At 36.1% G+C, this 19426-nt stretch overlaps 1 protein-coding gene across 9 annotated transcripts in view; it reads right to left on the bottom strand.

Annotated features, from left to right (window-relative positions):
- Positions 1-19426, bottom strand: part of DGKH (diacylglycerol kinase eta) — a 210459-nt gene that overhangs the window by 34464 nt on the left and 156569 nt on the right. For 8 of the 9 annotated variants that reach the window (XM_070471180.1, XM_070471179.1, XM_070471183.1 and 5 more), the window contains 8 exons: positions 19269-19391; positions 15217-15342; positions 12791-12908; positions 11684-11794; positions 11447-11543; positions 5380-5487; positions 663-776; positions 49-183 (listed from right to left, as the gene is read on the bottom strand). In XM_070471180.1, the coding sequence (XP_070327281.1) occupies positions 49-183; positions 663-776; positions 5380-5487; positions 11447-11543; positions 11684-11794; positions 12791-12908; positions 15217-15342; positions 19269-19391 (932 nt within the window). The remainder of the gene's footprint in view (positions 1-48; positions 184-662; positions 777-5379; positions 5488-11446; positions 11544-11683; positions 11795-12790; positions 12909-15216; positions 15343-19268; positions 19392-19426) is intronic. The other variant, XM_070471184.1, reaches the window with a different exon arrangement.

The following is a 19426-nucleotide window of genomic DNA, read 5'->3' as shown; positions in this document are numbered from 1 at the left end:
TTTCACAGGTTGAACAGACTTGAGAAGGACTTATTTTCGGTTACGTACCCTGTCCCTGGTGAGCATCTGAGCTCTGTTCTTGTGCACAATCTTGATAATCCCTGGAGGCTGAACCCATGCTTCTCCGTCCACCTGCACTGGGACCCCCTCGTCACCAAATATGGTGATTTTTACTGTACGGCACTGAAATAAAACGAGTTATTTGACAGTACAACTCATCTGACACTCAATCTTGTATTCAAAGTTCACTCTTAGTCCATTCTGTGGAATGGGATGTTATGCTTTTCCACATAGGATGACACAGTTAACAACTGGAATAACAAGAAAGCCCATTATTTTTTAGATGAATATACAGTGTACAAGTCACTGGAATAGCTTCTCAACAGCCCAAGCGGTGAGGGCTTCTCAGCTGACATTAGTGGTAAAGAACCCGTCTGCCAATGCAGGAGATGTATGAGACACGGCTCTGATCCCTGGGTCGGGAAGATCCCCTGGAGGAGGGCATGGTAACCCACTCTAGTATTTGGGCCTGGAGAATTCTATGGAGAAAGGAGGCTGGCGGGCTACAGTCCATAGTGTTGCACAGAGTCAGACACAACTGAATTGCCTTAGCACGCACATGCACATAAGTAGTGAAGTCGGGTTTCAGTAGGGAAACCAACCTGCGCAATTCGATGGTGCTGCAGTTTAATGACCCTTGAAACGGCCATTTGCACGCTGTCAAATATTGCAACGACTTCTAGGATCTTGTCATCAAATGATGGTGCAGCAAATATCTGAAAGAAAAACCACATTACACTTTCACTAACACAGTTAAAGTTTAAATGAAATGGCACACCAAGCAATGTAAATCCTGCAACATACGTATTTTTAAAAATATATAAAAATAGGAAACAGAAAAGTAAGCAAATATTATCAGTAAATGATACTTCAAGGACAAAATTAATCACTGAAGAGAGCTTAAAATAAATATAATAAAGGTTTGAAAACCCATGGATGTAATACTCATGCCCCGCTTATAAAGCAACCTTGACAAGAGTGAACTAATATATTTCCAAATAATTCATCTTGGGGTGTGTGTGCGCGCGTGCTGTGCTCAGTTGTGTCTGACTCTTTCCAACCCCATGGACTGTAACCTGTCAGGTTCCTCTGTCCATGGAATTTTCCAGGCAAGAATACTGGAGTGCACTGTCATTTCCTACTTGGGGAATCTTCCCGAGCCAGGGATGGAACCTGCGTCTCGTTTCTCCTGCACTGGCCAGAGGATTCTTTACCACTGCACCACCTGGAAAGCCCCATCTTGGCATGAGATGTACTAAATATCTGTTCATACATAACTCAGGCATCTCGTTTAAATGATGCATGTACTTTAGGAAACTTTAAAATTTCAGAATGTGATGCAGATTTCAGAAAATTAAAGCTAATGTCCACCACTGCACCACCTGGAAAGCCCCGTCTTGGTATAAGATGTATTAAATATCTGTTCATACATAACTCAGGTATTCAATAAAATGATGCATGTAATTTTAGGAAACTTCAAAATTTCAAAAAGTGATGCAGATTTCATAAAATTAAAGGTAATGAACATGGAAATTGCAATCAAGTTCACTTGATATGTTCTAAGGGAAATTTTTCAAGGTGTTACAAGCAGTATCTGTATGTGCTTTATTATATATCTTACTACAACTTTTTAGGGCATTTAAGAGCATGAAAAGAAATCTCAGAAGATGAAAACACGTGGGCTTACTTTGCTTTGATGTTAAATGTATTTTCACAAAATTAACCTAAAAACTTTAAATTTCAGCTCTATTACTTTGTTCCTTTTACGCCCTGTTTTTATTGTATCATACATACTTATGCCTCTGAAAAAATATTCAATGTAAAGTAGTATCATAATTAAAACTTTTACTGAGAATCTCAGGACACAAATTTGGGAACTTTGTTATCAGACTGCCTGGTTTTAAACTCTGTCTCCTCCACTTATGAATGGTGTAAACATTATATCAGTTTCTTCATTAATAAAATTTAGATAAAAATTGTGGGTATTCATATGATAATCTAAAAATAGATGCAGAAAAAGCCTTTGACAAAATTCAGCACCCATTTATGATTAAAACTCTTCAAAAAATGGGCACAGAAGGAACCTACCTCAACATAGTAAAGCCATGTATGATAAGCCTACAGCTAACATTGTTCTCAATTGTGAAAAACTGAAAGCATTCCCCCTAAGATCGGGAATAAGACAAGGGTGTCCATTCTCGCTACTATTATTCAACATAGTTTTGGAAATCCTAACTACAGCAATCAGAGAAGAAAAAGAAATAAAAGGAATCCAGATTGTAAAAGAAGAAGTAAAGCTCTCACCGTTTGCAGACGACATGATACTATACATAGAAAACCCTGAAGATATTATCAGAAAATTACTAGAGCTAATCAGTAAATTTAGCAAAGTCGCAGGATACAAAATCAATGCACAGCAATCACTTGCATTCCTATATACTAACGATGAAAAATCAGAAAGAAAAATTGAGCAATCAACACCATTCACCACTGCAACAAAAAGAATAAAATGTCTAGGCATAAACCTACCTAAGGAGACGAACTGTATATAGAAAATTGTGAAACACTGATGAAAGAAATCAAAGATAACAGAAACAGTTGCAGAGATGTTCCACGTTCCTAGGTAGGAAGGATCAATATTGTGACAACGACTATACTACCAAATGCAATCTACAGATTCAATGTGATCCCTATCAAATTACCAATGGCATTTTTCACAGAACTAGAACAAAAAATTTCACAATCCATATGAAACACAAAAGACCCTGAAAAGCCAAAGCAGTCTTGAGAAAGAATGGAGCTGGAAGAATCAACCTTCCTGACTTCAGATTATACTACAAAGCTACCGTCATCAAGAGAGTGTGGTACTGGCACAGAAACAGAAATATATACCAATGGAACAAGACAGAAAGCCCAGAAATAAGCCCATGCACCTATGGGTACCTTATTTTTTACAAAGGAGGCAAGAATATACAATGGGGCAAAGATAGCCTCTTCAATAAGTAGTGCTGGGAAAGCTACACGTAAAAGAATGAAATTAGAAGACTTCCTAACACCATACACAAAGAGAAACTCAAAATGGATTAAAGACCTAAATGTAAGACCAGATACTATAAAACTCTTAGAGGAAAACATCGGCAGAACACTTGATGACATAAATCAAAGCAAGATCCTCTATGATCCATCTCCTAGAGTATTGGAAATAAAAACAAAAGTAAACAAGTGGGACCTATTTAAACTTAAAAGCTTTTGCACAGCAAAGGAAACTATAAACAAGATGAAAAGACAAACCTTTCTAAGGTTTGGGAGAAAATAATAGCAAATGAAACAACTGACAAAGGATTAATTTCTAAAATATACAAGCAGCTCATACAACTCAATGCCAGAAAAATAAACAACCTAATCAAAAAGTGAGAAAAAGATTTAAACAGACATTTCACCAAAGAAGACAAACAGATGGCTAACAAACACACAAAAAGATGCTCAACATCACTCATTATTAGAGAAATGCAAATCAAAATTACAAGATATCAGCCCACACCAGTCAGAATGGCCATCATCAAAAAGTCTACAAACAATAAATATTAGAGATGGTGCAGAGAAGAGGGAACCCTCTTGCACTGTTGGTAGGAGTGTAAATTGGTACAGCCACTGTGGGAGACAGTATGGAGATTCCTTAAAAGACTAGGAATAAAAATCACCATATGACCCAGCAATCCCACTTCCAGGCATATACCAAAGACATATACCCAAGGAAACCAAAATTGAAAAAATACATATATCCCAATGTCCATTGCAGCACTATTTACAATAGCTAGAACATGGAAGCAGATGTTCTGCAGATGTTTATCGACAGATAAATGGATAAGGAAGTTGTTTTACATACACACAATGGGATATTACTTGGCCATAAAACAGAACGCATTTGAGTCAGTTCTAATGAGGCAGATGAACCTAGAGCCTGTTATACAAAGAGAAGTAAGTCGGAAAGAGAAAGATAAATATCATATACTAATGTATATATATGAAATCTAGAAAGATGGTACTGATGAATTTATTTGCAAGGCAGCAATGGAGAAACAGACGCAGAGAAGAGACTTGTGGACATGGGGAGATGGAAAGAAAGGGTGAATCTATGAAGAGAGTAACATGGAAACTTACATTACCATATGTAAACTAGACAGCCAACGGGAATTTGCTGTATGTCTCAAGGAACTCAAACAGGGGCTCTGTATCAACCTAGAGGAGTGACTGGGAGGAGCTTGGGAGGAGGCTCAAGAGGGAGGGGACTTACGTACACCTGTGGCTGATTCACATTGCTGTTTGACAGAAAACAATAAAACTCTGTAAAGCAATTATCCTTCAAATAAAACATAAATACATTTTAAATACATGTATTTAAATAAATACATGTATTTTTTAAAAGGTGAGTTATTAAGTTATGAACGTGAAACTCTCAGAACAATGTCTGCCTACCCAGCAGGGGTTCAAAAAACATTAGTTTTATTTATCTCAATCTCACTGATTTCTTCTCCTTGAAATATTTAAGAGTGAAGATGGGCTGACAAATAACTGGTTGCTAATTTAAATTTCTATACTCCCAGTAGGATTGGAATACATTCATATTATGAGAATTACAAGTATTTTCCAATTTATTTTACACCTTAATCCCTGCCTGCACATTTAAGAGCTCTGAGAAACTGGTTTAGTGAGAGCCAATCATAAGCCTCAAGTCAAACGGCCTATCATTCAGTATATGTGACTCTTCAAAGATCATGGTAAACTTCCCATTTTTTATTGTTATATATGCGTTAATAAATGTGTCATCTCTCATCTCTAGAACAAGTGCACTTCTTAGGTTGTGTTTTTTCTTTTTTAGTAAAAACAAAAATGGCCATATACCTTAATGGCCAAGTGAGGCCTTTGACATTTCTAAAAATTAAAACAGTAATAAAATACAAATTTAGAAAAGTAGAGGTACAGAAAAGTATTTTGGTAGGCAGAGTAATATTCCCCTCCCTGACTTCCAAAATGCCCGTGTCCTCAATTCCTGGAACCTTGGAATGTCACCTTACATGGCAAAAGAGCCTTTGCAGATGTGATTAAATTAGGGACCGTGAGATGGGGAGATTATCCTGGATGACTGGGGTGGGCCCAGTGTAATCACAGAGGTCATTGTAAGTGGAAGCAGGAGGCAGAAGAGATCAGAGTGATGCAACGTGACAAGGACTCAACAGCCTCCATCAGCTATGGAGACGGAGGGAGGGACCTCATGCCAAGGAATGTGGGCAACTTCTAGACAGAGCAGGGAATACTTACATCATCTTCTTTAGTTCCACCCCAAAAGTTAGTGCCTCCGGCATAGCTGGGGATGTTCAGCACCGCTATTCCTTGCAGACTGGGGAGAGGAATATACTGCCCGTCGCACTGTAAGGCCAAAAGCTGAGGTCAGACCAAAAAGCAAAACCACAAGTTTGGAAGACAGTAGACCAAAGACAAAGGACAATGGACGAAAGTGGTGGTGACATTAGCCTTCCTGTAAATATATTCCTACACATTATCTTTATCTTATTTTTTAATTTAAAACATTTAACAGAGTAAATAATTATAGCAGAAGTTGTTACAGAAAAACAAATTGAAAAAACATGTTTTATAAACCACCTCAGTGTTCACTGATGGATAAGTGGATTAAAAAAGTTATATATATATATATATATATTTAATATGCTGTGCTATGCTTAGTTGCTCAGTTGTATCTGACTCTTTGCGACCCTATGGACTTTATCCCACCAGGTTCCTCTGTCCATGGGATTCTCCAGGCTGGAGTGGGTTGCCATTTCCTTCTTGAGGGGCTCTTTCTGACCCAGGGATCAAAACCCACATCTCCCGTACTGGCAGGCAGATTCTTTACCACTGAGTCACACATGAGTAAGTTCTTGCTGAAGAGAAGGTTTTAGCCTTTGTTTTAAAAGCGAGGAGTCTGCAGATGTCATACTTAAAACAGATGCTGTATTTTCACTAACTCTCAAATTTAAAAATAATTAACATAATTTTATAAAAATTCCATTTTAATGCCCAATGAAAATGATCTTCAACCTTTAGAACAAATGAGAATCTGGTTTGAACCCACTTTTCAAAAATTTTATATAACTGTGAATACTTCCTAATACTAACCTCCACAAGGTGTTTTTAACCTTTCTTTTCTTTTACATGACAACATAGTCAAAGGTTCACACTGTACTAGGTACCTAGGGTGGTTCCTGGCACATAGCAGGTGCTCAGTGAGTATTTGATAAATGAATGATCATGAAGTATTTAGTTGAACAATAAACCTTTTCTGAACTCAACTGAACTAATATTTTTGTGTGCTTTAGAAAAAAGTCATGTGAGTCACAAAGGAAATGGAAAAATGACATCTTCATAAATATAAAAGGAATACTAAAAAAATTCAGAGCAGTCTTTAAAGATTTTATCAACGAATATACTATTTGCAAGCATAATATGGAATAAGATGAAAATGTCAAAAGCTCCATATCCTTTGCTGAATTTAACATACATGCATTAGGAAAACACCCAGAGTTGAGTTTAATGTCCATTTCATATAGTCTCAGGGAAAGTATGAGCAGTAGAGATTCAATAAATTAAGGTCACCTGACTCAACTATTTCTTTCAGATTCAGGAGTAAGTTCAAGAGTGTTATATTTTTTGTATAATCTTCTCTAATCTTATATTTCCAGTGTTCATGATGCTGCAAAATGCTTTAAAACTGCAGTTACAGTTTTTTTCTGATTAGTGTTTGCTTTTCAGCTCCTTTCATTAGGAAATATGGGAAGACAGTGGGCCTGTTTTGAATTCTGTCACTTATTTGGTCAAATGCCTTAGACTTTCAGAGATTCATTTTGCTCATCTGGAAAATGGGCTAATAATACTTAGTCCATAGTGTGGCCAACAAGGTAAGGGACAAGAAAACACCTAAAACACATACTAGGGAGTCAGTAAATGTCTTTTTTCAGTTTTAATACAAATTAATGTTTTATGGGGGAAAAAACTGGAGTTGAAGTTTTGGCTTCTCCAGGTACCAACTGCTTGATCTTAGTTAGGTAATTGACTTTAAATGAAGTAAATTTTAATAAATTTATTCCTGAAATAAATAATACTACTTGCCTCATAAAGAATGATAATAACTATCTCATAAAGTTTAAGTATAAAACACAGTATGTAGAAAACATTCAGGAAGCTTCAATTATTATTTTTGTTGCTGTTTAGTCACCAAGTCGTGTCTGACTCTTTTCAGACCCCATGGACTGTAGCCTGCCAGGCTCCTCTGTCCATGGGATTTCCCAGGCAAGAATACGAGAGTGGGTTGCCATTTCCTGCTCCAGGGGATCATCCCGACCCAGAGATTGAACCTGCGTCTCCTGCATTGGCAGAAGGATTCTTTATTACTGAGCCACCAGGGAAGCCTTCAATTATTATATAACATGACTTAAGATGTAGCTATAATCATTATTATTGAACGAACTAAGCAAAGATAGAAATTACAATAAGTCAATTTTAACAAATTATGTAAACAACTGTTACGAGATTATGGAAATATGTGAAATTACAAAAGCTGTGAATTAAACAACTCGTTATATTTTATTAAGGATTACAGGTGAACACTGTTTTTCTCCTTCATGTATCTTAGTATTTAAAGGACTCAAAACAGTATTTGATCATTACTTCACTTAAAATCTAGAACAAGCTGCTTGATGCATGTAAATTAGGTATACTTGGACCAAAAAAGTCATCTTTAAGAAAAAAATTTGAATTTTAATGACATTTTTCATTCATAGGTCAAAGGTATTTTTGCTCTAAAAATTGCAAAATTTGATATTACAACGTTATTCTACATTTCTGGCATTCCCATGATTGTAGAGAGGATTATAAATGTCATCCAAAGGTTATAAATCTTCAGTACCTATCAGATTCACAGGGTGTATGGCTTGAGAAACAGGGCTTATATTTGCATAATTCTTTACAGTTTAAAATGTGATTTCTCTTATCAATGAATTATAATTCTGTACATAAGCATTATTTTATCCATTTTGCAGCTGGAGAAGCCAAGGCCAAGGTCTTTGCTTTGTGCAAACTCAAAGTCAACACATGACTTCTACATAACACAACAGGGGAAGGCAGACTTCTGAGCAAAAAGTTGAGGTTTTCTTGGCCAGTGACTGGCACTTGATGAAAAGGGATCTTTCTGAGAAAAATTTCCTAAGCCCTGCACCTCTCTTCTCCACCTTTATCCCAAGTGATCCAACATCAAGGAAATTAATTTTTAAACAATGGACCTTCCATGGACTTCAGAAGTAGCAGGTGTTTTGTTTGTTTATCTTTAACTCTGGCAAAGAATTCTCTAATTTTTCTACTTTACCTTTTGTGCATATTAACAAGATGCTTTCACTTATCTTGTTTTCCTAAATTTACTTTCGTTTTAATCATTGAATATAAACTTCCGTATCAAGTCAGAAATATCAAGTTCTTAACCTGAGGTTCAGAAACCAAAGGTCCACGGATAGGTTCACGGTCTGTTAAGTGGAATGGTAAAAACACATCTCTCATAGTCAGCAACCTCTGAAATCTAGCAACACACTCAATTATAAATGTAGACAACAAGCCACACAAAGGCAATACAGTACTTGTGACTTCGTCACAATAAAAACAGATATTTTGTATTATATCACAGACGTTTCAGATATCTTTTAATATCATTTATGTTCATCATTACTTCAAAAGTAATGGCAAAAGTGTGAAAGTGTTAGTCACTTAGTGGTGTCTGACTCTTTGAGACCTCATAGACTGTAGCCCACCAGGTTCATCTGTTTATGGAATTCTCCAGGCAAGAATACTGGCATGGGTTGCCACTCTCTTTTCCAGGGGACTTTCCTGACCCAAGGATTGAACCTGGGTCTTCTACATTGCAGGCAGATTCTTCACCATCTGAGCCACCATGATGGGGAAGTGTGGGGAAGCCCACACTTACTATTATATATACCATTAGATTTTTGTCATTTGATGTAGCAATAAAGAAACACATATATTACTCTACAACATTTAAAAAATATTTTGTTAATTTATTTCAATTTATTTTATTTTGTGTCTATATATATTTAAAGAGTGCTTTAAAACAATATTCCGAGAAGGGGTCCATAGTTTCTACTAGCATGCCAAAAGGGTTCACAGGTCAAAAAGTGTTAAGAACCTCTGCTTAATGGAGATTACAAAGCAGCTGCGTAGGATATTGCTCAGAATTTGGACCATCAATCAAAAAGGACAGAAACAGAACTTCTGAAGAGCTGAAGGCTCTCCTAGAAATAAAGCAATCAAGGCATTCTCCTTCTGGATAGTTCCCCAAATCCTAAAGATAGCCAGCTATGGGTCTTGACCACACAATGCTTAATAAATTATGTAAATGATCATTTGCCTGTCTGTTTCCCTCTTGAGTCAGGGCCAGGACCTGTGCAAGCTTATGAGGCTAACAAAGATGAACACAACTTCTCACCCGTCCTTAGGCAGAGTGTAGCTGACTAGGGGACATGAATAAGGAAAACCATTACATAAGCAATCCACAGGCAAGAACCCAAGTTGAGCAATGGATGGGGTGGCCAACAATAGCATTTACAGAGTATGAGCCTTCCTGATTTTGTACCTTTTCAGCCAGTAACATGTATCTTAATTTCATAAGCAATGATAAATCAAAACAGTGGATCACACAGCTGTACTCTAGAGTGGCAGGTAGAATAGGCTTATTTTTGCTAGGGAATTTGGTTGAGAATGAATGAGCCAGACACCTCTCTAGTCCACATTCCATTATTCAGATAATAACTAAAATAAAAGACATTCTGTTTAATTCATTGAGCTGTCGACTTAAGATTTGTCCTGGTGGCTCAGACAACAATGCAGGAGATTTGGGGTTCGATCTCTGGGTCGGGAAGATCTCCTGGAGAAGAAAATAGCAAGCCAGTCTAGTATTCTTACCTTGAGAATCTCATGGACTGAGAAGTGTGGCGGGCTACAGTCCACGGGGTCACAAAGAGTTGGAGAAAACAATTTCCCTTTCACTGTATGCAGTCTAGACCTCAACTTAAAATATCTGGTTATAAAAAGATACAAGATGGGAAAGACAAGCCTTTCATCATAAACAGTGAGCTCTGGACCAAAGGTGAAAGAAAATAATACTGTAAGAAATGAGTACACTTCTCGGGGCTTCCCTGGTGGCTTAGTGGGTAAAGAATCTGCCTTAAATGCTGGATCCCTGGGTCGGGAAGATGCCCTGGAGGAGGAGATGGCAACCCACTCCAGCATTCTTGCCTGGAGAACCCCATGGACAGAGGAGCATAATGGGCTACAGTCCATGGGTTTGCAAAAAGTCAGACACGACTGAGCGACTAACCACACACATACACAGCAGACTTCTCAGAGCCATGTCCTCTATCCTCTTTTTTCTGTTATCAGATTAAAGAACTTTTGCTGTCCTTATCATCCTATTTAAATTAGTAAAAGAATAAATACTAGAAAATGTAAATGCTCAGAATCTCTTTTGATTTTATTAACTTGTTGTTAGAATTTAATTGGAACAAAGTATACATTTAACTTAAAAACTTCTGTTTACTGTGAATGGTATCTTCAGGGATTTATGAAACTTCAGGCATTATAGAATCAAGTCAGAATTTGGAAACTTAGATGAAAAAAAAAATCTGATAAAAATGCTATCCTGGGAGGGAGGTTCCAGAGGGAGGGGGCATATGTATACCCTATGGCTGATTAATGGTGATGAACGGCAGAAACCAACAGAGCAATGTAAAGCAATTATCCTCCAATTAAAGATGAATAAATTTAAAAAATGCCATCCTGTATATGTACACACTTCCATGGTCTGGCCTTTTCACGGGGAACCTCAATTTCATAGAAACATCTAAATTTCGGGATCTAAAGATAACGGTAATTAGGTGTGTCGCTCATATCCAATGTCTAATACCTCCTTTGGCCTAAAGTAAAAAACCACATTTATTTTTTTCCCCTCCAGTGTTTAAGCACTATTTAAGAGAATAAAGTGTGCCCTAAATGTCCTAAGTATGTCACTTAGTCATGTCTGACTCTCTGCGACCCCTTGGTCTGTCCACGGAATTCTCTAGGCAAGAACACTGGAGTGGGTAGCCATGCCCTTCTCCAAGGGATCTTCCCGACCCAAGGTTCAAACTGGAATCTCCTGCGGTGCAGGCAGATTCTTTACCATCTGAGCTACCAGGTTAGCCCATTCAAGAGAACAGTTAAGGCCAAATCAGCTCCACAAATAAATCTTACAAGATAATCTGAAATATCTTTACTATCAAGATGAACTTACTTCAAGTTGAACCCTCTGTTCCAAATTCTTGTATGATCTTTGTAATAATTCCCGAGTTCCAAGGACTCCATACCACATCAAGTTTTTAGTTCGGCTCCTGAAAATAAACGTTGGCAGAGAATTTCTGTAACCATTATTTATTTACCCTTTAAACGCAGAGTGAGCCAAAGAGGTAATAAATGAAATTAAAGTAAAATTGCCTTTGTGTAATTACATTATCACTATTATCCAAATTACCTGCATTTTTCAGGGTGCTCCTCTCTCTTATTATTAAATTCTAATGAAATTTTTGCATCTAATCCAATCCCAAAGTAATTGTTCATGACACATTTTTCTGAATAGCCATCTCTACAATAAGGAAAAGTACGTGGAAGTCAATTTCAGGTTCATAACAACAATTACAATTTGCACACAAAATAACACTTGACACCATTTAAGCTTACATTTCTTATAGAAGAGAGGAAGGTTTAGCAGGAATCATTTCCTATTTATGTGCCATGTGCATGCCCCAGCATGTCGTAAATTTCAGAACAAGTGACCCAAAGGGACTGTGGGCAGGGGAAAGTGGAGACAATAGTGGTAATGCTTTTTCTACTAACTGTAACAAAACCTTAGTTTTTCTACTTCCTACATAGGCCCCTCACTACACACACAAATGAGAGGGCCTCATAGTCAGATGCTAATACTCTTTATTTTGGTCAAAAAGTCTCCTTCTCATTTGTATTTTTATTGAGTATTTATTAAGCAGAAAACAACTAGATTAGTCCCTTCTTATAGGCACTTTAAAAAAGGAAAAAGGAGTGTGGTACAGTCTTTCAGGAGAGTCATTAGAGAAATGAGACATAAAAAAGCAAAATTAAATATGGAAGTAAAACAAAGTTATCACCACATATTGAACAACTGATGTTTTAAAGGAATTTTAAGAAGGGAAGGGATCAATGTGAGCCAGAAACTCCCTGAAATAAGTAAACCTGGATGTTGAATGTGGAAAGATGGCAGAATTGGCAAGGCTGAGAAAAAAATGAGGTGAAAGGAATAGCAAAATTACGATTATGAAGGCACTGATGAATAAAACATTCCAGGGAAAAGAGTATACAGCTGTGCCTCACTTTGCCACTGGGTTGGTATCCGAGACTACAAGCTGGAAGGGACCTGCCTTAGATCATGAAAACCACTGTATTTCACATATGTTAACGTATTCATCATCATCAACTTTTGAAATTTTCTGATGATTCTTTTTTTGGATGTGGGACTTTTTATTGTAATGTATTTAAAATGTTACCATTCATATAAAACAGAAACAAGGAAAGCCAAAACAAAATATATGCAAAAGTATATTCTTACACTGAATCTGGATCTGGGTCAATAAATGGTGTTGCACCAAAAGGGTCAATATTTGCTAGCAACATTTTGTTGATAATAGAACTTCCAGCAATTGAGGCAGCTAGTCCTGCTCTTAAACCTGGCCGGAAAAAAAAAAAAAATACAGGATCACATGTTAAGAGAAAAACAGAAAGAGCCAATCCATTGTTTTTAGTTTTCATCAGAAACATCTGGCTCCCAAAGCGTGGAGCAAAATGTCTCCATGCTTTTCAGTGTTTGTTCTCATTAATCAAAACTAAGAATTATGACATTGGTAAATACAAGGTTTCTGATGCTTCTTTTTATGATCTGTTGTCTTAAAAAGTGAAACAGGTAAGGACCTAAATAGGAGTCTCTTTGTGACAGTTTCTCATTTACCATTGATGATTCTCTAATTTCAACAAGTAACCATTGCTTCCTTTTCATTAGCAAAGAAGGCAGGAAGTCTGTAAGGAATTTACAGTAAAGGCCAAATTATCCAGAATGTCATAGAGTTATCATTTTCATACTCTCGAAGCACAGACAATAATACTCAAGTAAAAATGCTGACATACAAGGGTGAAAGCTCAGTGTTGGTGTCAAGAATAAGTAGTAAAATATTAAACCCAGGTTTTATGGAACTTAGAAGAATACAGTATTGAACATAAAAACGAAGCATCTTACCTTTAAACATGCAAAACTTCAAATTTATTTCAACTAGTTACCTTTCCACTAACTAGTTATAGTATTCAAAGCTAATAAGTTTTATGATTTACCAAACCAAATGTTAAGGCTAGAAGCACTAGAAATAAGGACCTCAGGAAACAGACAAAAAGTAAAGAATAGTGAAGAAAAATAGGTCTTGTAATTGACAAACATTAGGAAATTAGGAAACAAAGTCTTTTCTTTAGCTAACGTTACTTTCTTCAACAAAGAGCTCCTCTTAGAAATATTCATTATTTTAGTTACAAAGTTTACCTGATTATCAAATAATCAAGATTAACTTTATTCTGTCATTTACTCTCATAGTTTTGAATATACAATGGCTATTCCAGTTCCCTTTAAGTCTAAATAAGTAAATAAATGAACAAAACCATCATGCCGGTGAGAGAAAAACAGCTCGAAAAGGTGACGAGTCATATTTTAGATGCTCCAAAGAAAAGCATAGTATTTTCTAAAATGTTTTAAGGTTAGCCATATGTACAGCTTCCATCCAGAAAGGTCCAGGTTTGAAGAAGAGATATGACCTCTAGACATAGATTCCTTTCCGGAACCAAATGTGTCCTGGATTTATCATTTATATTTTAATATTTTCATTAAGATATAATTCACATACCACAAAATTCACCCCTTTAAAGTATATAATTAAGTTTTATATACACAAAGTTGTTCAATGATCATTACTACCTGATTCAGAACTTTTTATTACCACTGAAAGAAACCCCATATGGGTTTGCAGTTGTTTTCCATTCCTTCCAGGGCCCCCAGGTCTCAGATCCTGGAAACCACTAAACCACGAAAGTTCTCTTTCTCTATAGATTGGACTCTTCTGGACATTTCATGTAAGTGGAATCATATAATATGTGTCTTTTTGTGTTGAGCTTCTTTCGCTTGGCATAATGTTTTCAAGGGTAATTATGTTACAGCATATATCAGTGGTTCATCCTTTCTAACGACTAATATTCCATTGTATGGTCACACCATATTTTGCTTCTCCATTCATCAACTGATGAATATTTGGGTTGTTTCCACTTTCTGACTATTATAAATAATAATAAAGTCTCCAAATATTAGTCTTGAATTGTGATACACCTTTAAAAATCATTTGTAGAAGAGACTGATTTTTAGGGTGTAATCTGGGTTCCAAACCACTCTGGAATGAATTTTGGAAAGTTTTCACTAAGGCAAACAAATGGTACTTAAGGAGATCTCTGAGACATTTACATTCACTTCCCTCCACTTCCATACACATCCTTCAGTTTCCACTAATACTATCCTAAATCCCAACTTATCAGGGCTGAAACAGATGCTTCAGATATTCCAAAATGATGCAGTATTATTAGTCTAAAAATAACTACAGATACTTGTGGCTTAAAACTAAGAGGAAGGCTGTAGGGACACTTAAAAATTCGTTAAATGTAAGTTCAAATTTACCTTAGGACTTAAATGCAGATTCCTGGGTTCCACTCTAGAGCTACTCAATCAAAATTTCTCAGGTCAGGGGCCAGGAATATGCTTTCTAAGAGTTTCCAGGCAATTCTAACTTCCACCACAGTCTAAGGATCTGGACTTTGATTACTAAAACTACTAAGAGCACTCTCTTAAAGGAACACCTTATGAGAACATTGCTATACAGTTCATGAAGATGAGTACTTATACACTTTCACAGAAATACTGAAAAATACACAATGTTTCAGAGTCAGTACTACCTGGGCAAATTATTCTGGTATTGAGCACAGGGAGGTTTTCCTTGCTGGATGCCACAGGGGCACCAGGGCCAGAATCAGTTTGGGAACGACCAGACCGGCCATCTGGAGACCGAGGTGCACCTTTAACTGTGGGCAAAAAGTCCAGATTAAAAGGAGATACTCATAAAGTTATTTTAGAAAATGAGCAAGTCTCTATACACTTGATGACATAAAATAATTTCATACATGTTTAATCAGTAGAACTGAAAATATTACCTTGTGGCTTACCTATTCTTGTACCATTTTCTATTCATTTTCTGGGGATTTACCATGTGGAAGGAATGTGTCACAGGTAGCTGTATTGATCTCTCATTTTAAATAGATGATGATCAATAGGGTCAGACGGTAAACTATCTGCCTATAACGCAGAAGTCCAGGGCTTGACCCTTGGGTCGGGAAAATTCCCTGGAGGAGGACATGGCAACCCACTCAAGCATTCTTGCCTAGAGAATCCCATGGACAGAGGAGCCTGGTGGGCTACAGTCCATGGGGTCACAAAGAGTCGGACATGACTGAGCGACTAACACTTTCACTTTTCACCATAATTAAAGGTCAATGATACTCCTAATTTGAAAGCAAGCAATCCATATTTAAAGAAAGGAAATTTTGACACCTGACAATCTTTGAAGATGGAACATATATATTGTAGTGTATATTACCAATGCAATCCTTTTCTCAAAAATGTTGAGTAAATAATCAAATGTAATTAATGTAATTCCCAGAGGAAAATATTATTTTTTCAAATGAAATCAATATACTTTTATGCCTCAATTAACCATTTACTCAAAGAAAACAGTTCTATCATATCCTTATAAAAGTTCATTAAAAAATTATTCCAAAACAGAATTATTCTCAAAGTAAACAATAAAAAGAGATTTAATTCTACCTAAACTGGTGTAATTTAATTGAGATCAAATAGTATCTTTAACTAATTTAGCAGCAGTTGGCAGGTGTTTAAAAGAAACAGTAATCCTCAAACTCAATTTAAAAATACTCTAAAACCTCATTATCTTTACTTTGCTAAGACTAATTACAAGCTAACTATATTAATCTTACACTCTCATCTCTGTTCAAAAACTTGTCCAGTTGCACTAAGGAAAAGGAACAGAACAGAACTCTTTTTTTGTTGTTGTTAGACAGATGGGAGCCCTGGAACTAATTTCTTATAAAAACAACCTTTTGATATTCATCGCTGATAAAAAACCAGAGAGCATTCTAGTGACCAAGATTGATGTTTCACTACAGGTAACTAAATTCATGTTTCACGGCTCTTCTTAAACGTAACATATCATTGATCATATTAATGTGTATTTTGCACATCTCAGACATACAAATAATTAAATTATTCAATGATAATATAATGAATGTGCTTCATAATGATTTAACTCAGAAAACACTCCTCCAGATACTGATGCCCAATAAACTGGAATACTAGGCAAAAACTAAGAACAAATGCTGCACCATAAAGACTTGCATAATCTATGCTTCTTTCAATAACAATATCTATGTTATTCTATCTCTAGTTTTTTGGCTTTCTTTGCAGACTACAATGGAAGCATCAAATTCATGACAGGATAGTAAGATGGGATGGTAGGTGGTTAGAAAACCAAAACCAATGAGCGCTGAAAATCCAGTCCTCCAAAGAGCCATTCACTATGTCCAGAATGAGGAGTGCATGAGTACTGGTGTGCTATTATATTACAGAAATATCTGGAAGATGCTGCTCAAAATGGGGCATCATATTTTAATGGGGCTTCATATTGACCATTAATGAGAAAAACAAAAGGTTTAAAATGATCACATTAGATTGGTAAGATAATTTACTAGACATAATCTGGAAAAAGAACATACAATGTGTGGAAAGAGGATATGATGCCCTGAAAGCTGTTTGCAGTAAGGGCTATCCCGCAGAAGAGCTATCTGCAATATCATGAAATGATGTGTGTAAAATTAAACCATAAAGCACTACACAGATGTCAGTAGTTGTTTCTGTTAACATGATCATACAAAAAGTTTTTTTAATAATAACATAACCATGGAAATTTAAGGAAGAAAATACAGAGCTCAATACATTGACAGAAGAAAAACTTTCTAACAGTTAGAGCTGATCATGAGAGCAAGCTCCGAAATCACTGCAGATGGTAACTGCAGTATTAAAATTAAAATTAAAATTAATTAAAAATTAAAATTAAAAGATGCTTGTTTCTTGGAAGAAAAGCTATGACAAACCTAGACAGTGTATTAAAAAGCTGAGACATCACTTTGCCAACAAAGGACTGTATGGTCAAACCTATGGTTTTTCCAGTAGTCACGTATGGATGTGAGAGTTGGACTGTAAAGAAGACTGACTGCCAAAGAACTGATATTTTTAAATTGTGGTGCTAGAGAAGACTCTTGAGAGTCCCTTGGACTGCAAGGAGATCAAAGCAGTCCATGCTAAAGGAAATCACCCCTGAATATTCATTGGAAGGACTGATGTTGAAGCTGAAACTCCAATACTTTGGCCACTTGATGCAAAGAGTTGACTTACTGAAAAAGACCCTAATGCTGGGAAAGAATGAAGGCAGGAGGAGAAGGGGCTGGTTGGAAAGCATCACCAAATCAATGAATATGAGTTTGAGCAAACTCTGGGAGATAGTGAAGGATAGGCAAGCCTGGCGTGCTGCAGTTTATGGGGCTGCAAAGAGTCAGGCATGACTTAGAGACTGAACAACAACGAGAGTGGGTTGTAGTGACAGTGAGTAACCCAAGGCTCAATGACCATTGGTCAAGGGTGTAAAGTATGCCTGCATGCATTATATTTTGCAATGGGGCTATTTAAGGTCAAAAAGGTCAAAGGTTAAATTAATAAACTGGGTTATGTGCTGGAAAAGGTCTAAAAAGCTCTAAAATAAGGTCCAAAAAAAAAAACGCTGTAAAATATGAAAGAACTGGTTATATGTCAGACACATGAGGTCTATAATATGATACAATTTCAAAGTTTCTAGGAGTTTTAAATACAATTAAGAACTAGTCTTTCAAAGTTAGTGTAGTTAGTAGCAACACCAGCAGAAGCAGTAGCAATAATCATAATAGTGACACTGATGGCAAACATTCCTTTTTAGCACAATGTATCCAGAGCTATTCTGGCACTTAAAGGGTGTTAACTTATCTAAACATCACAAAAAAGCAGGTACATCATTATCCCCATTTTACAAATGAGGACACCCAGAACTTAAGTAATCTACCCAAGCTTATATGTAATGAAAGTAAAAGCAAAAATTTAATGATTGCAAATGGTTGTGATATAATAGTATTGATTTTCATTCGTACTATGATATTTTCATATTATCTTCTCACCTTCATTAATAATTCTGCTTGTTTTATATTCTAGTAAATTAATATCTTTTCCCTTATTCAACATGAAAAATTAAAAGTATAAATTCATCTTCAGTTAAAACTGGAAAAGTAGAGAAATAGTTAATAGTCTTCAAGCAACTATATTAATTCCCTGGCAAAAACAATTTCAGTAGAGATAGGATTATAACTAGATGTCCTATGATTTAGAAACTTAATTTAGCAATAAGGATTATCAACCATCTAGGTTGATCAACAGAATTCAAGGGACCAATGAATTACTTAAATGCCATTTTTTATTCTTATGAGGCCTGTAGCTTCCATATTATTCTCAAAGAAATTTGAAGGCTAAAACAAGTTAAAATCTTCAGTTTTGGTAGTTACTCTTCCTAGAGGAAAATTAAGATATTTAGCCATGTTTGGTCCCCAAATTCTTAGTTTATTACGATGATTTCCAGATTAAATGATGAAAAGGGATGCAAGAGTACCTGACAATAGTCTAAACAACGTTACCTTCATTATTTCAGCATTCATGAATATCTAAGCTTCAATTTCTGAAAAACCTTGTTAAAAATAAAAATGCAAATAGTTTATTTCATACTAATAAGCTGTTCAAAAACAGAAAGCAGAGTTACATTTTATCTAATCCCAAAATAATCTTATCACAGTTTTCTTACCAGTTAATGATTCTTTCGCATCATCTTCTTTTAATTCATCTTTGGAATCATCTGTTTCTGTGCTATCATAATCGAACGACTGATTAACTAGTTCAGAGGAGTGAACTGGCTGGTCATCCATCACTTTAAGTAGCAAGAAGAGAAATATGTTTGAATGA

This window comes from Odocoileus virginianus, chromosome 8, assembly GCF_023699985.2.
Source record: "Odocoileus virginianus isolate 20LAN1187 ecotype Illinois chromosome 8, Ovbor_1.2, whole genome shotgun sequence".
Taxonomy (NCBI): domain Eukaryota; kingdom Metazoa; phylum Chordata; class Mammalia; order Artiodactyla; family Cervidae; genus Odocoileus; species Odocoileus virginianus.
This window is presented reverse-complemented; position numbering and strand designations above follow the sequence as displayed.